We start from the raw sequence: 26,114 nt of genomic DNA, 5'->3' as shown, positions 1-26,114 counted from the left end.
ATGACTGACCATGCCGCGATTTAAAAAATATATATCTCGGCAATTTCCCGTATGTGGCGACACGTGAACGAAGCTATGCTCCTCTCTCCACATTATTGTGACGACGTATAAATTAAATATTTCATCGTGACGATTGTCATCAAATGGACGAATTTTTAATATATCTCGGCATTTTCCCATCTGTTATTTCGGGCGGTGTATGACTGACCATGCCGCGATTTAAACAAAATATATATATATCTCGGCATTTTCCCGTCTGTTATTTCGGGCGGTGTATGACTGACCATGCCGCGATTTAAAAAAAAAAAAATCTCAATGGACTTGAAGTTACAGGCCTTTGAGAATTCATTTCGTTCTATAAAGGGCAACTTTCATCGGATTTTCTTCCCGTTTTTTTTCAACCGAGTCTAAAACTATGTTAGCGACTGTGAAAAATGAAATGATATATCGAATTTGATTTGAAATAAAACTGTGTGAGAGAGGAAGACACCACGGGCCTACAAAACAGGCCTCAAAGCTATGTGAGTTAATAAAATGGTGGATATTTGTTTATATGAAGCCTCTCCCAAAATGGGTGGAGCTATGGTTCCCAGAATGGGTGGAGCTTTGAGGTTTTGGCTTCTCTGCAAGAACAAGAAGAAGAAGAAGAAGAACAAGAAGAACAACAACAACAGCAGAGGGCACTCTATTAGCAGCGTCTGCGACGCGGCTAAAAATGGCTCCAGCTCCCCGTTGCTTCCTTCCCGGTTCAACAGCTGTTTGAAATATCCTTCCTACACCTTCAATACTGCACCCCCTCTTTGTCACTAGTCTGCCGCCACCATCCTCAATCACCGCCCCATCCCCATTCCTGTCCTTGCTATGTAAAAATATATCTTATCCCAAATATACAAAGCAAGCAACAATACTTAGTTCCTTGTGATTAACATACAAGTAGAACGATATCTCCCATTGTTTTTGTCCTTCATGTAATTCATGTACAAGATGCTCCTCAATGAGCCACAGATAAATAAATTAAAGTAAAAATTGCACTCTCACCGATGTGAACTGAATATTGATGGGGTCGTCCATGTCCAGTGACTTTTGTATCAGATGAAGTTTCTTTTCACTCTCAGATGTTGCTGCTGCAGAAATATCAGAAAAGGATAGAGTGCCAGGCAGAGACTCGCCCATCATCACCATGGCACGTAACTCCGGTAGTCTGCATACCAAATCAGGATGGAACAGTTCACAACCATAATATTGCTAATGGGACATGATACATTGTTATGGATGGACCAAAAGCATGGATGGACTAAATGACCATTACTTAACTTACATATATATATTTATATATACGTATATATATATATAATATATGTATATATATATATATATATATATATATATTGCGGTTTTTCGAAGCCCGTTCCCTTAAAAAGGGGAGATTAAGCCCCTTTTTCTCCTTGGGTCTTCCAAACCGTGAGACTGAGTCGCCACTTCCGGGCAGACGTGGAAAAGGGTTTCGGAACAATTTCACACGTACCTTGAGTACCCACGCCGCAGCGAAAGTGGGGATCGAGTTGCGCACGAACCACGTGTAATTGAGTACGCCCGAGCGGGATGCGTACCACGTGACTCGTGCTGTTACCTTTCTATAGAACCCGATCAGAGCGATCTAATTCATACCACGCGAGACCTATGGTGGAAAAGACAAAAGCAGTCGAATCAGAAGGAATAACAGGGTTTATTTACACTAGTTACAATGATTTGAAGGAAAGGAAATGGACACAGGGCAGAACGAAAGCAGTCTTACTTAAACCCCAGACAATGGGCCCACTTACACACACAGGGAGATGGAGGAAGAATGTTTGCGCGCCGAACGCACCTGGTTCGGTCGCTCCAGGAACAGCTCACCCGGTCGTGGCCCTCTGGCGGTCACAGCACGTATCCCGGCGAAGGCAGGCAGGAGGGAAAATCCTCACGGCGCGTATTCAAACAAAGGCAGGCAGGAGGGAAAATCCTGATGGCGCGTATTCAAACAAAGGCAGGCAGGAGGAAAATATCGCGCGTCTGTGGCCCGGCGCGGGTCGTCTCTTACAGCCGCGATTAATACTGCGCAGAGCGCGGGGAGCAGGGCAAGTTGGTGTACAACGGGGTTATGCGCATCTCCTTCTGAACTCAACTCAACCCAACTCAGCACGTCTCCTCTCGTAACTCAACTGACTGACGTATTCTCACCCGAACTCAACTGACTCCAACTCGTCACTCAACTGCCTCCATGGGCTGCGCAACTCATCTGAGGGTGGGGGGCTCTGGGCACAGGTTTATATAGCCCTGCCCTAGCCCGACTCGAATGTTCCAAACCCCGCCTTTTGCCGCAGTGGTAAGTCACTCCCCTCGAGCCCTGATTGGCGGCTCGTGCTTACCGAGGTGTTCATTGGCAAACTTTAGTCTTGCCCTGATGTTCTTTCTGGACAGCAAAGGTTTCCTCCTGGCACACCTCCCATGTAGATCAAATTTGTGCAGCCTCTTTCTAATGGTAAGGCTAACCCCTGCTCTAGCGGGGAAAATGGCCTTAAAACGATCATTCATTCATTCATTCATTCATTCTAATGGTAGACTCGTGCACTTTGACATCAACAGTGGCAAGAGCTACCTGTAGGTCCCGTGATGACATTCTGGGGTTCTTAGAGACTTCTTTCAGCATCTTGCGGTCTGCTCTCCGGCCGAACTTGCTGGGGCAGCCTGGCCTGAACAAGTTGGCAGTTGTTTGGAATCTTCTCCACTTGTAGATGATCTTCCGGACAGTCAAATGATTCATTTCAAATTGTTTGGAGATCTTTTTAAATCCCTTCCCAGAATCGTAGGCATCTATAAGCTTCTTTCTAAAGGCCTCAGAGAGCTCTTTTGATCTAGGCATGGTGACGCCGCACACTTCAATAACAAAGAGCAAACCAAACTAAATGTATGAGATTTAAATAAGACCGGTTCCTCCAAGATACTCTCCATCGATGTTCTAACCATTTGCACCTGAGCTGGTGCATCTGATTCTAATTTTAGGTATTTGAAGTAGTGATAAATGTAGGGGTGTACTTACTTTTTCCACATGCGAAATTTGCATTTATGTTTATTTAAATTATATAATGGACTACAAAATATAAATGTTTCATGATATTTGTTATATTATATCACCTTTATCTATCAATATTGTTGAAATGAAGATCAAATAGCTGCATGTTGAAATATGTTGTTGAAAAAAAAGTCTAAACTTTACAAGGGATGTACTTACTTTTTCATGTGACTAAAAAAAAGAAGTTTTTCCTCCTGGCACACCTAATGTGACTTTTTTTTTAATGTATATATATATATATATATATGTATATATATATATATATATATATATATATATATATATATATCAACGTTTCGGTTAACAACATGTGAAAAACCACATACATCCGTTAACCTTCCTCAAGTGATAAAATAATCTCAAAACCCCCCTTATATACTCAAAAGTGGGGGTGGGCAAAGCTGGACAGCCAATCAAAACAAATCACATCGCTCTCGTGAAGTCAGACCGTTATCACCAAATTTAAAAATTAACAGCAAATTAACGGCTCAAAACCATAACTTATGTAAAACTGGATTATAACCCAAACGTTTAGCTACACTCCAGAACAATCGGTAAAAAATTTTTTTAACAAGTAATCAGAAGTTAGTGTAACACAATTAGTTAGTGAGATGAAAGCACAAAATAACCTGCAATGGTATCAATATTAACACATGGCCATTGGCCATATGCTAAGGGTAAAGAAGTGGGGAGAAACAACGGAGGGGGGAGGCGTGGGGTGGTTTGGGGGATATAATCCTGATATATTGTGCACTGATAAATGCAACCACAAATGACAGGTGAAGCCACCAACGTAATCTTGGTTGAGCCCTCTCACCCAGGTTAACAATGTCGCAATGATTGCAACAACAGACTCCATGATGCAGAAGACACCAAAGCACCCAGAAGAAGAAGAACAACAACAACATGCATTTTAAGGCCATTTTCCCTGCTAGAGCGGGGGTTAGCCTTGCGGTCCCCATGACAATCTTCTCCATTTTGCCCTATTTTCTGCATCTCTCCTTGTTAACCCCCTTGCCCGCATTTCTTCTTCCACCATCTTTAGCCAAGTCTTTCTCGGTCTTCCCCGTCTTCTACTTCCTTCTACATTCATTTCCATCACATCTCAACCAGTCACTTTCATCCTTCCTCAACACATGACCAAACCATCTCAACCTGTTCCTCTTCACAGCATCAATCACAGGCTCTATTCCCATCATCTTTCGCAATTCATCATTTGTCTTCCTCTCTCTCAACGATACTCCACACATCCGTCGAACCATTCGCATTTCCACCCTTTCCAACCTTCGTTGCTGCTCTACGTTCATTACCCATGTCTCGCTCCCATAAATCATAACACTTCTCACACATGCAGCATACACCTTTCCCTTCAGCTTCAACGACACTCCCCTCATCATAAGCACGCCACTCAGTTCCCGAAACTTCTTCCATGCACATCTCACTCGAGCAATCGTTGCCGAGTCTGATCCACCTTCTGAGTCTGATCCAAAGCACCCAGAAGAAACTGGGAGAAATCCCTTTTCACATTTAATTTAATTATTGAACAGAAAATCCCACTCCCCACCCCCTACCTTTATTCTCACAAACATAGACCTCATCCTCGTTCTCCCTTCCCCACCTCTTCCTCTCCTCTTGCACCAGCTTCTCTTCCTCAATAATGCTGATTCTGAGATACTACTATTTCACCATTGGCTTAAATGGTAAATCAGGGAATAACTATTTGATCATGTCAATAAAGTGCCGTTTCATAAGATCATAAAATTAACCAGTTGGCCAATTTTATGTTATAGAATCACGGTCCAATGTAGACTGGAAAGACATCTTGTACTTGGTGTGGATATGACGGAGGTAGGAAATGCAACATCATTGAGGTAGTCAATGCAACCTCTGGAAATAAGGGACCAAATTAACCAGAATCACAAAGTCCATTTGAAGATACATCAGATCGTAACTTGAATGGAGAGTATATTCCAGCTAAAACAAGATTCCAGAATGCCCTAAAATCGATCATCATGGGTGAACCATCCTGCCATGCCAGTGACAGTAGCAGTTGAAAGAGAAGGTCCACCACCACCTTCAACAAAACGTGTAATGGGCACTGCAAATAGGCAGTACCACCAATATCGCTAAGCAAATAAAGTACACAGAATAAAAGAGAGGGTGCTGCCTGCCGGTTGGAGGGATAAATATGTTGTATTCGAGTATTGATTTTCATAATTAATATGTATGACAAGAGACAATGTCCCTTGCCCCAAGCCACACTTTTTATACACAATAGAAAAACACACTGCTCCCTCACAATGCACCATAAGCATGTATCTAATATACAGACGGTTGGAATTTCTTTGCCAGAAAACAGGAAATGAAGTTGATTATTGAGAAAATAAGGAATTGAGGGGATTGTACAATGTATCAACTGAAGGTTGTGCTAATTTAGTGTCTATGGCAATACCTTTTGCTGTGCAAGGCACCTGGATGGCTTCCGGATAGCTCTGGGCAGATTTCTGTGAGCATCCCATAATAATCATGTGTTTTGTATGCTGAAGCGCTCACAAGCGCCTTACAACCAACCTGCAGACATTCACACGAGACGTACAACATGTAAAAACTGGAAGAAAAAAAAACACCTTTAGAGGCCATTTTTCCCCGCAAGCGGGGGTTGGCCTTTTTCGGGGACCGTGGTTGTTGTTGTTTTTTGTCCCCTTTTTGAAGCAATGTTTTACGGCCGGATGCCCTTCCTGCCGCCAACCCTTTTTGTCGCCTTTTTACGACACACAGGGAATTACCAGTGAACTGGTACTCAATTTGCCGACCTCGGAAGGTATGACAGGCTGAGTCAACCCCCCTGGCGTTAATTCAGCGATCGACCGGGATTCAAACCCAGGATCCTTGGATCCTAAGCTGGCACCCTAGCCGCTAAGCCAACACAATATGTAAAAACTGGAAAGCGTCCCAAAATGCAAAACCCGTCCACGTCCACTTTGTACAGTACTCAAAACAAACTTGACCAAAACAACAGCTAGTATATATATATATATATATATATATATATATATATATATATATATATATATATATATATATATATATAGCTGTGAGAAATAGTAGAAACTCCACAGTACGAGCAGGACGTCTCATTTGTATTAAATAAATAATCGGGAGATTAAATAAGACTCGGACGTAGCTTCAGGACGGTCGATCTTTAATTCTCGACAAGCTTTCGACCAACAAAGGTCTTCTAGTGTAGCAGCATAGCAAACCTGTTGTGCATTTTGTGATACAAGCACCAAATTTGGCACAAATGTACATTAATATGTTGCGAACATTTTCAGATATTGGGCCACTTGAAATTCCGTAATTTTTTATTTCAAATTTTTTCAAATTTCGTAATTTCAAATTTTTCGGGTGACACCGTCACAATTTCGGTCTTCGAGGCCGGCCGATATAGTGGGGCGGCTTAGCCCAAATATTCAAAAGAATTGTGCATTTTGTGATACAAGCACCAAATTTGGCACAAATGTACATTAATATGTTGCGAACATTGTGTGGTCAGCAATGAAGACGAGAGTCTGAATTACATGTATGCAAAAGACCTTGTGAACCAGTGAAGCAAATACACGGGTAAGCATGAATTAAATCTAGGGCATGATATAATTTCCATGATGTTTACCTCTACACTCAATGGTGGAAGGAGGTAATGTTTTGATCCCAGCTTGTCTGTATGTCTGTTTGTCTGTTAGTCCACAAAATTCCAGACAAAGCTTGTAGTAGTGGTAGTTGTAGTGGTAGTGGTGATAACAGAAATTGTTATATAGAACTGAACTTATATTATTGTTATATGCAGAAAATAACTTCATTTCTATATGCCCTGCAGTGGACAGGTTAATTGGTTTATGCACTGAAGGGGTCACCCTGGTGTGCACTGCTGTGTTCTGCCTCACTGAGTTGTTCAGGTATGATGTACTCAGCACAAGCTTCCGGTCGGCCCGGAGGTGGGGGTGCGGGGCCTGTCACGGAACGTCAAAACAAACGGCCTGCCGGGGCCGCCCAAAAGTCGGGCGTGAGGGGCGCGTCCACTAATGGAACGCCTCTCGCTTCCCAGATCGAGGGCCACGTGGTCAGGAGAACCTCGTCCCTTCCGGTCACACTTTGCCTATCGGCCGGCCTCGAAGACCGAAATTGTGACGGTGTCACCCAAAAAATTTGAAATTACGAAATTTGAAAAAATTTGAAAAAAAAAATTACGGAATTTCAAGTGGCCCAATATCTGAAAATGTTCGCAACATATTAATGTACATTTGTGCCAAATTTGGTGCTTGTATCACAAAATGCACAATTCTTTTGAATATTTGGGCTAAGCCGCCCCACTATTCTTCTTAGTCGTCCCCAAGTATGTCCCTTCACTTTCGCTGAACTTGGGGACGACTAAGAAGACGCTACGTCCTGAAGTCCTGAAGACCGTCCTGAAGCTACGTCCGCGTCTTATTCAATCTCCTGATTATATATATAATCACTCTCGCCTGATTATATATATAATATATAATCACTAATTATATATATAATATATAATCACTGCACATCGGATTTTTATGTGAAAAAAGAAAAAATATTTTTTCACATAAAACGGCTTTTTGTGCGCAAAAAAATTATTTTGCTATTTTCGGAGAAAAAAAATATTTCGCCCTTTTTCGGGAAAAATAAAATAAAATGCCCTTTTTGGTCGAAAATGTCTGGCAACGCAAAAAAAAAATTAGGGAATTTTTCGAAATTTTTAACTGCGATCGAAATTTTTAACTGCGATCGATCTCAAAAACAAAACGTTGCGTCCACTTGCGTGCGTTGCGTCCCAGCGTGTACAGCAGTGAGGCGGTGTACTACAGTGAGAGAGTGTACACAAAGTGTGAACAAGTCTATCAAGATGAGTGCTGCTCTTCGTGACAAGTGGCTGAAGGAATTCAACGCTGGCGGCGATGGGGCCACCTTCAAGTACGTGTCGAGTGACACGGCTTTCTGTCGAGCTTGTGAAAAGACTTTCCGGGCATAGCAGAAGTCTGAGCTGGCCCAACATGTCCGAGGAGACCACCACAAGAGCAACTTGGCCTTGAAGAAGAAGAGGACGGTCACGCAAGCCACCATGGAGGACTTTGGTGGCGGAAAGAGGCACAAGTGCGACGTCGTGGCTCAGGAGCTGTGCCAGGCCATGCTGGCCGCTGGCATCCCATGGTCGAAATTGGAAAACCCTGCCCTCCGGTCGTTCCTGGAGAAGCACATCACTCTCCAGATCCCCGATGAAAGCTGGATTCGAAAGCACTACCTCGACAAGTGCTACGACGAGGCCTTGCCGGGGATCCGTGCCGACCTCGGACAACAGCCCATCTGGCTGTCCGTCGACGAGACGACCGATTCGGCAGGTCGATATGTGGCCAACATCATTGCGGGACGCTTGTCCAAGGAGGGGTACTTTCGTCCCCACCTCGTCCAGTGCATGTTCCTGGAGAAGACCAACTCCGGGGAGATCGTGCGCGCAGTCAATGACACGCTGCGCTATCTTTGGCCTGATTTCAAGCCGGAGTGCCTCAAGGTCCTCGTCTGCGACGCTGCGGCCTATATGATTAAGGCCGGCCATACCCTGAAGGAACTCTTCCCGGACTTGCTGCATGTGACTTGCGTTGCCCACGCGCTCCACCGTGTCTGCGAGACAGTCCGAGAAATGTTCAAGGACGTCAACGACCTGATTGCCACGACGAAGAAGATGTTCGTCAAAGCCCCGTCGCGTGTTGTCCTTTGGAAGGAGCAGCAACCCAATCTTTCTCTCCCCCCGGAGCCCATTCTGACTCGGTGGGGGACGTGGATTGACGCCGCGGTGTTTTACGCCGAGCACTTCGAGGCCGTCAAGGACATTGTGGACCAGCTGAACGATGACGACGCAATGGCAATCCGGAGTGCCAAGGACCTGTTCGGAAAGGCGGACATCAAGCTCAGTTTGGTCTTCTTAAATGCCCACGTGTCGTTCATCCCGAAGATCCTTAAGCATCTGGAGGAGGCCGGCATGGAGCTGGTCAAGGCCTTCCAGCTCCTTGATCAGGCCAAGGAGGAGCTCGAAAAGATCCAAGGCTGCCGTAAGGAGATCCTGCTCACCAAGTTCAAGGCGGTGCTGCAGCGCAATCCCGACATTGGTGTGCTGAGGACAGTAGCTTTGATCCTGGATGGAGATCAGCACGGATCTGAGGTTGGTGTGCCGGCTGGAGTCAAGCTTGCCGACATCCCCCTCTTGAGGTACTGCCCCATCGTCAGCGTCGACGTGGAAAGGTCCTTCTCCGTCTACAGAAACGTCCTCACCGACCGCCGACACCGCCTCACCAAGGAGAACATTACCAAGATAATGATTTCAAACACCTACTTTAACCGTTCCTAAAAGGGTCTGTCAATTTCTTCTAGTCCTCTACTTATCAAACAATGCGGTTGCAATAAAGGTACCTGAACGTCATTTTTTACCTGTTTACTAGCCCAGAGTGCTTAATGTTGTGCAGGAAAAATCTTACCATTTTTTGTCCTTTTTTTGACTGATTTCTGAAAAACTTGGTAATAATAAAAAATGAATAAAACGGGGGGAAAAAATATTTCGGGATTTTTTCACATTAAAAAAATATATTTCCGCTTTTCAAAACATAAAAGGCCTATTTTCTTAACATAAAAATCCGTAGTCTAATTTAATCACTAACGGAAAGAGAGTTGCTATTCCATATGTGAGAAAATTGCATGCTTGATCAGGATCGCACACATTGCTCAGACGGCAGAGCCCTGGTTCGGTTCATCAGAGGACCTGTATTCGATTCCTGATCTGGGCGTGTAATTTTCCCACATATATCAATTAATATATATATATATTGTTGCAAGATTAAAGCTAGAGTACCGTTTTTTAAAAATGAACAAGAATTTAACTGTTTTTAATGATGTCATATGCAAACTTGATGATGATGATTTGTTAATCATTTCTCCTTGAAACCATTTTAGTTATTGTGTTTCTTTCTTTATGACTGTACATAACTGATCCTTTTCACTTTTGTAATAAAAGGAAGAAAAAGTCTGTCTGTCTCTCTCTCTCTCTCTGTCTGTCTGTCTGTCTCTCTGTCTTTGTCTCTCTCTCTCTCTCTCTCTCTCTGTCTGTCTGTCTGTCTGTCTGTCTCTGTCTCTCTGTCTTTGTCTCTCTCTCTGTGTGTCTCTCTCTGTGTCTCTCTCTCTTGTCTCCCGCTCCCTTTATTATATGTGCCAGCACTTATACGAGCCTCGACTCAGTGTACAAAAAAAAAAAAAAGATTAAAGGCTATCATGATGCCTCTGGCCCTTTACAAACAGTTGTTAACATGGGTCCTGTGAGATATTGTTATAAGTTAATTGTGCTAATTTGCTTTAATGTGCTATTTGAGGTTTTAAAAATATACTTCCGGATCCGGAAGGGTGGAGCTTAGCGAGCGTGCCATGCCGGCAATGGAGATGTTTGCTGTGATTATTGCTCCTGCTGAATGACTTTGGTTTTCGCTTACAATAAACCTTTGTTGATGAACTTCAAGGAGTGATACTGGATCCTGGAGGGATTACATAATTGGTGAATGAATGAATGAATGATCGTTTTAAGGCCATTTCCCCCGCTAGAGCAGGGGTTAGCCTGGATTACATAATTGGTGACGAGGAAAAATACATTCTTGAGATGGCGGTTTATGGAAAATTGGACGAGTTCCAGCCGGAGAGAGAGTCGTGGGAGGCCTACATTGAGAGCCATTCGTTTTACTGTGAGGCCAACCAGATCACTGATGAGAACAAAAAGAGGGTGATATTGCTGTCTATCGTCGGAGCAGAAGTATACCAAGTAATACAATCGTTGGTGTCACCTTCCAAGCCTGCAGAGGTAACATATGAGGAGAATGTGAAGAGGGTGAAGGAACATTATTCTCCGAGGCCACATAAAACCTTAACACGGTTTCGGTTGAGGGTGTGTGTGCAGCAGCCGGGACAGGGTATAAGTGTATACCTCACACAACTTCGAGAAATGAGTGAGCATTGTAAGTATGGAGCTCTGTTGGAGGACATTATACGGGAACAGTTCACCTTTGGGGTGAGGGATGAGGCTCTGTCTGCAGAATAAATTGTTGGAGTCTAATCTTGGATTGGGGCAAGCTATAGAGAAAGTCTCGGCTCATGAGGCGGCAAAAGGCAGAGTGGTGGCGATTCGTGAAGTGTCGAGCGGATTGGCGTTGAAATCGAGTGTTTGATGCAGGACTCAATAAGCTGTCCTGGAGGAGCAAGCTTAGCGAAGAATCTGATTCGGCTTATTCAAGGATGGGTTTCTGGAGGTGTGGAGGCAGACATGCTTCAGAAATCTGCCGATTTCAGAACGAGAAGTGTTTCTAATGTGACAAAGTGGGCCACGTTGCCCGACGCTGTATAACAAAGCCAGCGGTCACGCAGGTGTGCAAGCCAAAGCCGTCACGTTAGCAGTCAGAGTTGAAGCACTTGGAGATGTCGGGCATAGGCGAGGTCGGTGATAACCAATCACCAAAGGGTGTGGGCAGACGCAGTGAGGTGGAGTAAGATGTATCTACCATACACCAGGTGCCGGAGCCTATGTGTGTACACTCAACGTTGGAGGTGTGGACGTTCCGATGGAGATTGACACGGGGGCGTCATGCTCTGTCATCAACCAAAAAGTTTTTGACTCACTCGCACAGAAACCTGCCATGCTGCCATATCATCGAATAATCAAAACGCTTATAGGTGAGCAAGTCCCGGTACTCGGTCAAGTCGATGTAGACGTGGTGTTCCAGGGAGTGAAATGGATATTGGGACTAATCATAACCAAAACTGGTCCTAGCCTGATTGGCAGGAACTGGCTGGACAAGCTGAGATTTAATTGGTCAGAAATCAAGCAGTTGCAGTATACTGGGGGCCAAGGGCAAGACCCCGGAGCAAGCCTGATAAGCGAATACAAGGATTTGTTTAATACGGGAGTAGGACAAGTCAAGGGTATGAAGGCAAAGCTGGGCATCAGAGAAGGAGGAAGGCCTAAGTTTCTCAAGGCTAGACCTGTGCCTTTTGCATTGAAAGCCAAACTGGAGGCAGAATTGGACCATTTGGAGACCGAGGGAATAATTGAGAAAACCAATTACTCAGAATGGGCATCGTCTGTGGCTCCTGTTCTGAAAGCCAATGGCTCTCTTAGGATATGTGGGGATTACAAGTCAACGTTTAATCAGGTAGCAGTCGTGGATCAGTACCCAATTCCTAAGGTTGCAGAAATATTGGCTGTGATGAGCGGTGGTCAGATATGGTCTAAGTTGGACCTAACGGCTGCATATCAACAGCTGGAGCTAGAAGAGGGCTCTAAGGACTATACGGCCATTAATATCCTTTGCAGGTTGTATCATTACAACCCTATCCCCTATGGCATATCGTCTGTTCCAGCGATTTTCCAGAAATTCATGGAAGGCATATTAAGATCGATACCATTTGTAGTGGCTCGTCTGGACGACATCCTTGTGTCAGGCAGGAACCAGGAAGACCACCTTTTCACTTACGTGAAGTGTTTCATCGTCTGAGACAGGCCGGCATTAGGTGGAACCGAGCAAAATGTTTCTTCTTCGCATAATCCGTTGTCTACTATGGATACCGAATTGACAGGACAGGTACTTGGCCGGTCCAGGAGTCTGTGCGGGCCAATGTGGATGCTCCTCAGCCACAGAATGTGAGCCAGCTGAAAAGTTTTCTGGGGGTGTTGAACTATTCCCACCGTTTCTTTCCAAAAGTTTCATCGGTGTTAGAACCCCTACACCATTTGTTCCGTGAGGGCAATGCATGGGAATGGGGTGTTGAACAGCAGCGAGCTTTTCAGCATTCAGAGCGGTTGTTGACGTCGGCAGAAGTCCTTGTGCATTACGACAGTAACAAGCCGTTAGTGCTATCGGTAGATGCTTCACCCTACAGAGTAGGTGCAGTATTGTTGCATGTGATGGACGATGGTACCCAACGGCCTTGCTTCAAGGACTCTTAACCAGGCAGAACAGAACAATGCTCAAGTGGACAGAGAATGGTTAGCGGTCATTTTTGGAGTGAAACTACTCCACCAACACATTTGGGGTCGCCATGTGGAGCTTCACATTGATCATATGTGAAGTTGGGGTTATTGGGTTTATTGGGAGAAGACCGACCCATTCCACAGATGGCCTCTCCTCGTATCTTGAAGTGAGGTGAATGAATGAATGAATGAATGAATGATCGTTTTAAAGGCTATTTTCCCGCTAGAGCGGGGGTTGGCCGTATCTTGAAGTGAGGTCTGGAAGCTTTCTCAATACAGAAGTCAAAATACTACACAGTACTGCCTTGCTCAGATGAGGCTCTGTCTGCAGAATAAATTGTTGGAGTCTGATCTTGGATTGGGGCAGGCTATAGAGAAAGTCTCGGCTCATGAGGCGGCAAAAGGCAGAGTGGCGGCGATTCGTGAAGTGTCCCATACTGTTTTCCCATACCCATGGAACAGCAGACATGTGACAAATCCTCTGATGATGATGGCCTAAGCCACCAGCAACCTCTTCAACTTCCAGACATACCCCATATTCCTTGTCGACTTTCGGAAAACACCAACAATGAGTCAACCACACTCACCGCTGATCCAATTCCTTGTTGGTCATGTTGTATCATCGGCCTAAAGTGCGGTGATTAAAGCTGGTACTGCGACAACATCTGAAAGTATTTTGGTTGGATATTCGCTAACAACCCTGGTGTTGGGCTAGCGCTAGGGTGCCGGCTTAGGATATCCAAGGATCCTGGGTTCGAATCCCGGTCGATTGCTGAATGTTGGATATTCGCTAACAACCCTGGTGTTGGGCTAGCGCTAGGGTGCCGGCTTAGGATATCCAAGGATCCTGGGTTCGAATCCCGGTCGATTGCTGAATTAACGCCAGGGGGGTTGACTCAGCCTGGTCATCCTTCCGAGGTCAGCTAATTGAGTACCAGTTCACTGGTAATTCCCTGCTTGTCGTTAAAGGCGGCAAAAAGGGTTGGCGTCAGGAAGGGCATCTGGCCGTAAAACATTGCCTCAAAAAGGGGACCGAAAAACAACAACAACCACGGTTCCCGAAAAAGGCCAACCCCCGCTTTGTGGGGAAAAATGGCCTCTAAAGGTGGTTTTTTTATATTTAAATTCGCTAAGAAGGAAGGAGAGGTATTTATCCGTATTGGTGCAGTGAGGTTGACGAAGAAGGTTATGGCAGACATGTTATACAGGTGATCATTTGGTAATCACAGAGATCTTAATAAAAGTACAGTGCTCCAACAGGTTTGAAGGGCGGTGTTCACAATTCTCTGCAGGTATGAATGTTTATGGTCCAGGTGATGTCATAATCGTTCTTGATCAAAACTGTAGCCTTAATGTGAGGTCTAAAGTCAATCACACACATTCACAAAAGTCTTGTTTGGTTTTTACATACCAATAGTTCTCTTTACAACTACTTTAACCTGTTGATTTAGCAATCACTTTTTTTTTTTTTTTCCAGGACTTTGTAATTTTTTTCACATGATCTGAGGCTCGTAGTGGACCTGCCACACACACACACACACACACACACACACACACACACACACACACACACACACACACACACACACACACACACACACACACACGTGACGCAACTGTAACGTATTATTCTGACTTGTATTTGCATTGTTGTTGTGGTTTATCGGACGCGCTTATTCGTCAGACACGAGTGAATCATCACCGCGTCAATAAACGCGCTTTTCCGCTTCCGGCACGATGGAGTCTGCTTGAGTTCGTTACATGGTGTCAGAAGTTCGTTGATATTCACGCCATAAGCCGCCATTCGTCTCCATAAATATGGCATCTCCGAACTTTGATCATCCCTCGATCGACTGGGAGAGTCTGGATCTCTACCAGGAGTTTTGCCGGTTCAGAAATCACGTCAGTTTTGTCTTGTCAGGGCCGCTCGCAGACATAACGAAGCCTCGTCAAGCAGGATGGCTCGGAACGTGGATCGGCGAACAAGGTCGTCAAATCTACCAAACTCTATCTTGGGAGGAAGGAGAGAAAGACGACCCGCAGGAAGTGCTGAACAAATTCCAGAACTATGTGCAGCCCAGAAAGAACAAAAGAGTTGCCAGACACCGACTGAAACAAAGGCGCCAGCGGAGTGGTGAGTCTTTTGATCATTTCATAAAAGATCTGAGGATAATTCTCATGGATTGCGATTACCAAGACCCAGACGACATAATCGTCGATTGCATCATTGATGGCAGCCATGATAAGAGGGTCCAAGAGAAAATTCCTCTGACGTGTACTGACTTCCGGAATCGCTTCGCAGCTTCTCTGGAATACCATGTCGAGGGTCTTGGTAATCGCAATCCATGAGAATTATCCTCAGATCTTTTATGAAATGATCAAAAGACTCACCACTCCGCTGGCGCCTTTGTTTCAGTCGGTGTCTGGCAACTCTTCTGCTTACTGCAGAAGGAGTGCTACCAGATCCATTCAAGACGAAGGCAGTTGAGAAAATGCCACGTCCAACAGACAAACAAGGCGTCAAGCGTTTCCTTGGATTCGTTCAGTATTTAGGGAAGTTTATTCCCAACCTAAGTGACACAAGCAAGCCTCTCCGTGATCTCTGCAAGGCGGACGTGGAGTTCTCCTGGCAGTCAGCTCAGGAGCTGTCCTTCAAGAAGCTGAAGCAAGCATGTATTTCGGCCCCGGTCCTTCAGTACTACGATGTAAGTCAGCCAGTTGAAATACAAGCCGATGCCAGCCAAAACGCTGTAGGAGCCTGTTTGCTCCAGAACGGCAACCCTATAGCGTTCACATCACGCAGTATGACTGATACTGAGTGTCGCTACGCTATGATTGAGAAGGAAATGCTCTCAATCGTCCATGCAACAGAAGCATTTCACTACTATATCTTTGGAAAATCAGTAGTGGTTTATAATGACCATAAACCCCTTGAGGAAATCTTCAAGAAGCCTCTCCTATCTTCTCCCATGCGTTTACAGCGTATGTTGCTCAAGCTTCAACGGTATGACTTGGAGGTTAACTACTGCCGTGGTTCTGAGATGGTGCTCCCCGACACATTGTCCCGTGCACCTCTACCGGACACCGACTCAGAAGCTGGGAAAGACCTTGAGCCTGTGAACATGTTCCAGTTCCTTGCGATCACGAGTGGGAAATACCTCGAAATCCAGGAAGCTACTCTGAGTCAAATGAGCCTTCTCTGCGGTGTCATTGCAAGTGGATGGCCTGACTCCCGAAAGGAAGTCCCAGCACAGGTCCGTCCGTACTTTGACTCCAGAACGCAATTGGCAGTCTCAGACAGTGTTGTCTACAAAGGCATGCGCCTTGTCATCCCGCCAAGCCTCAGACCCAGAATGCTGAGCTTGATTCATGAATCGCACCTCGGAGTGAACAAGTGTAAGCAGCGTGCTCGTGAGGTCATGTATTGGCCCTCAATGAACTCTGACATCGAAGAAACTGTACGGAATTGTTGCAAGTGTGCAGAGTATCAAAGCGCTCAGCAACGGGAGCCTCTCTTGCCGACTTACACGCCTGATCTTCCATTCATCGAAGTTGGAAGCGACGTTTTTGACTTCGAATCAAAGCAGTATTTGCTCACGGTCGATTATTACTCCAAGTTTGTGGAGGTGGATTGCCTCAAGGACATTACAGCTCGCTCTGTAATCGAAGCTCTCAAGCAGCAGTTTTGTCGACATGGTATTCCAGAGAAGCTGCGAAGCGATTCCGGAAGTCAGTACACGTCAGAGGAATTTTCTCAGTTTTGCAAAGAATATGGCATAACTCACGACATTGTGTCCCCCAAGCACCAACGTGCCAATGGAGAGGCAGAAAGAGCGATCCAGACAGTGAAAAGGCTCTGGAAGAAGTCAGCAGATAAGTACTTAGCCCTGCTAGACTACCGCACCACTCCACTTGAAGGAATAAACTTGTCCCCGGCTCAGCTCCTAATGGGAAGACGCCCCAGAAACACACTGCCTTGCAACCGCACTCTTCTCATGCCTGCGCGGTATGACCATCACCTTGTGAGATCACGCCTTGACACACAGAAGGAGAAACAAAAATACTATCATGACAAGCCATCTATGTCAGATTTGCCACCGCTCCAGCCGGGAGACAGTGTTAGGATGTTGCCAAACCCGGAGGCCAGGCATTGGATTCCGGCTGTAGTTGAGGCGCGCCACAACAGCCCCCGGTCATATTTGCTGAGGACCCCAAACAATGTGTACCGGCGTAACAGGCTCCATCTCCGCAGAGTGCCTCATTCAGCCAATGTTGGCCCGGTGGGAAGTCAGCCACTCTCTCGCTTTTACTCTTCCCAGGACATGAGGGACTTCCCTGATCCCACCACTCAACAGGACACCCCAGTGGGGAACTGCTGCAAGTCCCCAAGTCCAAGTGAGCAAGCATCTGAATCCCAAAGTCTCCCAACAGTGTCATCGCCTCGAGCCACTGCATCTCCCAGAAATACCAAGTTCATCACAAGGAGCGGCAGAGCGGTTAACCCTCCCAGACGTCTGGATCTTTAAATTTAAATCAATTGATTCACGTGATCTGAATGTGATGCTGTTTGTTAATTAATTCATTGTAAGTTTTACTTTATAGAGTTATTTGTTTTGCTGGTTTCCTTTAAAGTGGCTTCCTTGAAAGAAAGGAGGATGTAACGTATTATTCTGACTTGTATTTGCATTGTTGTTGTGGTTTATCGGACGCGCTTATTCGTCAGACACGAGTGAATCATCACCGCGTCAATAAACGCGCTTTTCCGCTTCCGGCACGATGGAGTCTGCTTGAGTTCGTTACAGCAACACAGGACTGTTAGATGAGACAAACGGAAGTGCCGTCACTACCCGGAATAATCTGGGTACCAGCGACGTCATAACAATGGTGCTGCCTTTCTCCTACTCAGCGGGGCATTTCCTTCCTAAGGAGGAATTTCCTCTTCCCCATGGATGCTAACCTAATGGGATTGTCCGTGCTCTTATCCCTTTAAATGCTGATCACCAAGGAAGTAACCAGCACGTAACATCTTTCAAGTCTTTGCTATAACTCGGCCAGGATTTGAACCACAGACCACCCAGACTTGGAGCAAATGCTCTAACCATGATCAATAATTGAAGCTAGAGCACAAAGCAAATTGAATTAACAATCATAAAAAGTATCAATATTATGTTGGCAGGAAAGTTAATAAATAAACATTTGAAGCCGTTACAATGGAATGCAGTTGTGGAAGGCGAACCTTTTTCAGGGCAAACTCAAGTTCATCTTTCACGTAGATAGGATTTATTGCAACCTGTAGATAAAAGAAAGCATCACGATGTGTCATAGACAAAAGTCGATAACGACCAAAACAATCAAAACTTCTATAACGACCAAAATAATGAAAACTGCTATAACGACCAAAATAACCAAAACTGCTTTAAAAACCAAAATAACCAAAACTGCTATAAAAACCAAAATAACCAAAACTGCTATAATGACCAAAATAACCAAAACTGCTATAACGACCAAAATAACCAAAACTGCTATAACGACCAAAATAACCAAAACTGCTATAATGACCAAAATAACCAAAACTGCTATAAAGACCAAAATAATCAAAACTGCCAAAAAAAAAAAAATACGCAAAACTGCTATAATGACCAAAATAACCCAAACTGCTATAACGACTAAAATAACCAAAAATGTCATAAGGACCAAAATAACCAAAACTGCTATAATGACCAAAATAACCAAAACTGCTATAACGACCAAAATAACCAAAACTGCTATAACGACCAAAATAACCAAAACTGCTATAATGACCAAAATAACCAAAACTGCTATAAAGACCAAAATAATCCAAACTGCAAAAAAAAAAAAATACCCAAAACTGCTATAATGACCAAAATAACCCAAACTGCTATAACGACTAAAATAACCAAAAATGTCATCAGGACCAAAATAACCAAAACTTCTCTAAAGACCAAAATAACCAAAACTGCTATGTGATGAAATTATGGAATTACATCTGAGGCAGTTCTCTCTCTAGTGGTCACGCCTTTATAAGTAAGTTGGATTGAGGGTGAGGGGACTGTCTGCTTGAGACTGAGTTCAAGTTGGTAAGCTTTGTATGTTTCTTGCTCGTGGCTCCTTTGCATAATGATACTTTATATTACTGCTTGCTTATTGTATGCCATTCTTTTGTAGATGAGTGGAGACATTGAATAAAAGCTCACTCTACGGAGTTTGTGGAATGTTCATTTCACCACATTTCTTATTCAATCAACTTCCTCGCTTGAATGTGCCACTTCCTGGCTTGAACATGGACAAGCTGCTGAAGATTGAGCACTTCGCTGGAGATCCCCAAGCGCCAGATGCCGCCGAACATTGGGCCCATTGGTTCTGTGCTCTATCGAACTATCTGGCGGTCGCGTCGAACATTACGCCACCGCAGAAACTCTCGATACTAGTGTGTTATGTGACCACCTCGGTCTATGGCTACTTTTCTCATTGCGAAACTTATGAGGATGCCATCGAGACTTCGAAAGGTCTTTATGTCAAGCCAAATAGTGCACTGTATGGTCACCACATGTTGGCCAGCCTCCGTCAGGAGCCGTCCGAGACGCTGGAGCAATACCTCCAAGAACTGAGACGTCTCGGTAAGGATTGCCTGATGGAGCCTCGCACGGTTGCCGAATCAACGGCTGATTTAATGCGTGATGCATTTGTGGAGGGGTTCGCTTCGTCCGCCATACGATTGTGATTATTGGAGAACAAGACTTTGTCGCTTTATGAAGCTTTCGAGCAAGGACGAGTCTTGCAGTTGGCTCACACCCGCTCGGAAGCTTACGGCCACCCTTACATCATGGCGGGGGCTACCACGGACACGCGCACGGTGTGGCATGTTATGGCGGAGTGTTCTCTCACTGATGCCGCTGCGTCGGCTGGATCAATCGACGTGCCGCCGGCCCGGGATGAGGAGCCTTTGAGACAGGCTGTCGTGGCTTCTTCTTCTTCAGAGAACACTCCACGCTGTTATTTCTGTGGCAATAAGCATCACACACGGTCTCTTTGTCCCGCTAAAGACTCGCAGTGTCATAATTGTGGAAGGAAAGGACATTTGGCAAAAGTTTGCCACGCAGCAAAAACACGGCGCTCAACCCTCGCTGGGGCCGACTTACTCCCTGGAACCAACACTTCCCGGGCTGCGCGTGCTGGGGACCCCGGGCTATCGCATGGCCTCGCCCGAGCTGTGCTTCCGGTCCTCGTGGAGGGAGAATCGGCTGAGGCTCTGATTGATACAGGGAGCAGTACCAGCTTTGTCAGTTAGGCACTGGTGCAAAGATATGGGTGGACCATTGGCCAAGCTACACGACCCAGCTATATGGCCTCTTCGGGGTTGTACACTCGCACTAAGGGCTTGTGCATGGTTAATTTGGTTATCAACGATGTGGAATATTCCGGTGTTAAACTCTTAATAATGCTGGATCTGTGCGCGGATGTGCTGCTGGGACATGATTTCTTGCAGAGGCATGGTCGCCTCGAGATGCGGGTTTAACGTGGGGAGAATACACTTTCGGTTTGCGGACTGGCTGAGATGGCTATAGAGCCACCAGCTCTTTCCTAGCTTTATGACCGACTGTAAACCACAAACAGTAAAGTCTAGATGGTATACTCATGCTGACACGCTGTTCATTGCTGCCGAGACCAGGCGATTGCTGCGAGAAGGGATAATAGAGCCAAGTAATTCCCCGTGGAGGGCTCAGGTGCTGGTGGTGCATACGGGCAACCATAGGAAGCGCCTAGTCGTCGATTATTCGCAGACTATAAATAGATACACTCAGTTGGATGCGTACCCGTTACCCAAGATGAATGATCGAGTACACGACATGGCTACGTACCGAGTGTTTAGCACCCTGGACTTGAAAAGCGCATATCATCAGATCCCGATACGCGAGACGGACAAACCCTATACGGGGTTCGAATCTGGCCAGAGGCTATATCAATTTCACACATACCCTTCGGGGTGACAAACGGGGTGTCATGCTTTCAACGTGCGATTGATGACATTGTGGCAAAAGGGCAATTAAAAGACATTTTCGTGTACGTTGATAATATGACGATCTGTGGGCACGCTCAGGACAATCACGACGCCAACTTGCGGCGATTCCTGGACGTGGCAAAAAAGTACAATCTGACCTTCAATGAGGATAAGTGCCACTATGCGGCCAGGACAATCGACCTGCTCTGGTACATGGTGACCGGGGGTGAGATAAAACCTGATGCCGAGCGCCTGCGACCTTTGCTTGACATGGCACCTCCAAGTGATAAGGACTCGTTGAGGAGGGCCTTAGGGCTATTCCCCCATTATTCTCGGTGGGTGCAAGGTTACTCAGAGAAGATTAGGCCTTTGATTGATTGTAATGTTTTTCCCTTATCTATGGCTGCCAAGGCCGCTTTCCAGCAGCTGAAGGAAGATATCGCTGGGGCGGGGGTAACCTCCATAGACGACGCAATACCGTTCTTGGTCGAGACAGATGCCTCGAATTGTGTGATTGCAGCGACTCTCACACAAGGAGGTCGACCTCTGGCCTTCTTTTTGCTCACTCTGACCCAGAGTGAACGCCGCCACTCTGCTATTGAGAAGGAGGCGTACGCTATCGCGGAGGTGGTTAGGCGGTGGTGTCACTTGCTTCTGGGCAAGGAGTTTCAGCTAATGACCGATCAAAACTCTGTCTCGTTTATGTACGACCATCGTGTTTATGAACGTACAACGCATTAAGAATGAGCCGCCACGAGCAATTACATCCCCCTCCGCCACCGGTTCCAAAACCCTGGGCACGGAAGGTAGGCTTGGCTCCAGCGAGGACAGAGTATTCAGCTCCACTGTACCCCGCTCGTCACTCGGCCTGGCGCCGGGACTCTCCACACACAGAGCTAGATGCGACACTGACACGGTGACCAAACGTCCATCGCCCATCCATATGTGCGCATAATCCGGGTTTGCCTCAGGCACTTCCACTCGGGCAACCGCTGGCTCGTATTTACTCTGACGAACGATTCGCTTCAAATACGCAGGCCCCAGCTCGGCTAGCCAGCCGGGCAATGATCGACCACTCGCGCTGCATCTCTGGTAACGGAACATCCGATCATGGGGTGTTTCATTAGTGGCGGTACTCTGTTATGTACCACCACAAATGAAACAAACATGCTCCGTAGAGTAGCATTGGCAGCAGGAAAATACAAGTGGCGGCATGATCAGGTGCTGGCGGTGATAGTGCAAATGGTGCAACAAGAGGTGCTGAGATCAAGAAAGAGAAGAGTGGAGAAGGAGATCGATGGGGGAGAGGTGTTGTTTGTCAAAGAGGGCCAAGTGGTAAGAGGTGGAAAGAGGAGGAGGTGGAAAGCAAGAGGGCTGGCAGACCTAAAGCCACAATTGGTATTCCCAGAGGAGATGTGTGTGACAAGGTTGCGGCCTGACTGTTATCTGGTCAGGTGCAACAAGACAGGTCATCTTAGGGGAATTGTCTGTACCTTGGGAAGAGAACATGGAGGAGGTGCACGGTGGAAGAGAGGAAAGTACAGTGAGCTGGAGGCAGAGTGTCGGGAGAAGGGTTGGCGAGTTTCTTGTCAGCCATTTGAGGTGGTGTGTAGAGGGTATATTGGCAATTCCTTTTCTGCATTTCTTGCTCGGCTTGGAGTGTGTGGTACAAAAAGAAGGAGGATGTGTGACAAAGTTGCCCAGGTTGCCTTGAAAGGCTCACTTTGGATATGGAGGAAGTTTATGGAGGCACGTCAAACAGTGTAGGTTGAGGTTGTGGGTGGTGTTTCATTTCAGTCTAAAGGGTTAGTGACTGAGCGGAGAAATCAAGTTTTCTCTTGCGGCCACTTCCAGGGAGGTTGGCGACAGTGCCATGGACCTTAAACTTCCTGATAACATTGCGTATGGTGGACACAGGAACATAACGGTTTCTGGAGATGGACTTGTAGCCTTGAGATTGTCCATGCTTGGCTGCAATCTTGTGTCTGACCTCCCCAGACAATTCTCTGGTTTTCTTTCTTTTCTCCATGCTCATTGCGGTACACACAGTGCCACGAAACAGCAGAATGACTCCTTTTCTCTATTCAAACTGGTTGAATGACTGATTTATATATTGCAGGCACCTGCAACTCACCACAGGTGAGTTCAGTTCCGAAGTAAAGGAGAATCAGCTGCTTGAATGAATGAATGAATGATCGTTTTGAGGCCATTTTTCCCCGCTACAGCGGGGGTTAGCCTTGCGGGCCCCATGACCTCATGGTTCCCTTTTTGAGGCAGTTTTTATGGCCGGATGCCCTTCCTGACGCCAACCCTTAGTCACCTCTTACGATGAGCAGGGATACAGTGTATCTATTCTAAACCAGGGCACACACCGGGATCATTCATCCCAGCAAGCTGGTACTCAATTTGCCGACCTCGGAAGGATGACAGGCTGAGTCAACCCCCCTGGTGTTAATTCAGGGGGGTTGACTCAGCCTGTCATCCTTCCGAGGTCGGCAGCTTGAAGTCAAATTATTCCTAACAACTTCTAAAAGGTGCCAATAATATTGTCCGGGCCATTTTAAGATTTCTTTGTGAAATAAGCTAAGATTTAGGAATTTTTTCAGCTTTTTTTGTTTTGTTCCACTGCAAACCAAAGAAATACAAATGTGGATACCAAAATATTTATTAATTTCAACAATATTCTGGAAGAAATGGTGCATCATTTGAAAAAAGTGCAAGGGTGCCAATATTTTTGGCCACAACTGTATATAATACATATATACATACTCCTGATGCTGCTTTATTATTTTGGTCGTTATAGCAGTTTTGGTTATTACTGCTGTAATATATATTTATATATGTATACACATATGTATATGGTATAATATTGGGGCGGTTGGGATTATCCATTATAAAAAGAAGAAAGGCACTTCCAACCCAAACGTAAACTATATCTATTCTGATAATTTGAGTAATACGAAAAAGCAGACCCGGTCTCAGGCGATTTTCACCCGCTTCACAGGAGCTTCCTAAGGCCAAATAGACCCTGAGCCTCGGCATGCGTCCGCTTTTATTCCCGATGCGACCGCTCATTTCCAGTCACGTGTCGGTGAGCAAGGTCAAATAGAGGAGTGTTTATATTTTGACAAACCTTAAATTTTTTGCCAAATTTGTATCATTGATGGGCCGCTTTGCTCTTTTTATTACTTACACTTGATCTAGTGTTCTCTGTGTGGGGGTCAGCGTGTGTGTATGCTTGTTGTTGTTTTTGGGTTTCTGGAGCATGAACATGGCTGGTTTCGTGTCCGGGTTAGACGTGATGGGGTGTGAGTTGTCTGACTGTTGGAGTTCCCATTGGGGGTTGTATGTGTGTGGGTGTGGTGTTGTGTACTGAGCGCTGTTTCTTTCTCACCTTATCCAGTTGCTTGCACAATCCAGTTTTCACTATTTGTATTGGAGGTGTGTATTGTGTCGGTCTGCTCATGCCCACACCCACAAAGTACACACCTCTCATACAAATGGTAAAAACTGGATGGTATGTGACTTTGTTTGATTATTTATAACATACGAGAAGGGGGGAGGGTTATGTTTACTAACATATGTTTAGCTTAGTCAGGTGTGTAATTCAAAATACCTCTCCAAAATACCTCTCACTGCGTAATTCAAAAACACTTCACTGCACTGGAAAACGTGGGGACAGGACTACTGGACTGTGAAGGGTGCGGACTTGTAATACCCTCTCCTGCCTGAAGTGGCGCCACAAGATACACATTTACATAGAAGGTTTGCATCCACCCTTCTCGCCCACCACCTCCATCCAAGACAAAAACACGAAATGCACTAATTGGGGTCATGTTGATCCTATGTAGCAAGTCTGGATGTAATTGGCCTTGAACTGTAGGAGTAGCATGACAAACACACACACACCAGTCTGTGAATTATCGTAAAGCTTCCTCATGCACCTCATCATGGAGGAAGAAACATGGGTGTATCCAGTCTGTTTGAAGCCTTGGAGGGAACAGTGAGACAGAACAGCCTCTGAAAGACGATTCCATGGATGGGAGAATCGAGGAATAAAAGTATACCTGCATCATGGATTTTCTCGGTAGGTACAGCGAACCTAGAGAGAGGATGCAGCAATGTTGGACAATATTGATCGAAAACATAGACACCACCGACCTGCCTGTGTTGTGAAAGCACCGGACCTTGTGCTTCGGCCTCATCATGGGAGATTCCAATAATATTGAGATCTTTCAATTCCACAGACTCCAGGAGACATATATTTGATGCTGTGGTGCCAGCCAATCGAGGTAGCGGTATTGCATTGAGCTGTGGACAAAGGCATTGCAAACTGCGAGTATCTCTGATTTTCCAAGGAAAGATATGGATCGACAGAGGATACCCAGTTTTTGGCTGGCTTTGGAGGGCAGCTTTGCTCTGTGGTAGGCCCAGGAAAGGTCATGGTTGATTGTGAGGACTGGAAATTCAAGAGACAAAACCTCTTCCAGTGGACGAAAGGAAATAGATACGTGACTTTGGTTGATGATCTTTCCAAAGTGAGAGCGTGAGACTATGGGCTTTTCCAGGATTGAAGGACATGTTTGCTTTCTCAGAGCAGAATTTCCAGATTACTAGAGAGAGATGCAGCAACTGTCTGCCAAGCAGAGGAATGGGGTACTTCATGGCACAATGTGGTGTCATCAGCAACAAGGAAGAGTTTCCAGGGCATGATCATCATAATAGAGGTGAGGAACAAGACCGGGCCTAAAACAGTGCATCGAGGAACCCCAGCCTCCACTGGGAGAAGTCAGAAATCCAGGGATGAAGGTGGCCTTCTATGCCGACAGGCAGAGAGCTTGGTCAGCAAAGCAGGATACCATACTATGTCGAATAGACGAGATATATCCAGGGAGAGGGTCCTAAACTCTTCT

General features: G+C 45.6%; 1 protein-coding gene across 5 annotated transcripts in view; it reads right to left on the bottom strand.

Moving 5' to 3' along the window:
• LOC137438556 (medium-chain acyl-CoA ligase ACSF2, mitochondrial-like) overlaps positions 1-26,114 on the bottom strand; it is a 179,302-nt gene that overhangs the window by 115,766 nt on the left and 37,422 nt on the right. For all 5 annotated transcript variants that reach the window (XR_013621151.1, XM_078767049.1, XM_078767047.1 and 2 more), the window contains exons 4-6: positions 18,418-18,471; positions 5,565-5,683; positions 1,039-1,201 (exon numbers count right to left, since the gene is read on the bottom strand). Coding sequence is in view for 4 of the 5 variants with exons in the window: in XM_078767049.1 (XP_078623175.1) it covers positions 1,039-1,201; positions 5,565-5,683; positions 18,418-18,471 (336 nt within the window). In the remaining variant the exon portion in view is untranslated. The remainder of the gene's footprint in view (positions 1-1,038; positions 1,202-5,564; positions 5,684-18,417; positions 18,472-26,114) is intronic.

Source organism: Myxine glutinosa, chromosome 13 (assembly GCF_964187855.1).
Source record: "Myxine glutinosa chromosome 13, kmMyxGlut1.1, whole genome shotgun sequence".
In the NCBI taxonomy this organism is placed as follows: Eukaryota; Metazoa; Chordata; class Myxini; order Myxiniformes; family Myxinidae; genus Myxine; species Myxine glutinosa.
The sequence above is the reverse complement of the archived record's forward strand: the minus strand, read 5'-3'. Positions and strand labels throughout refer to the sequence as shown.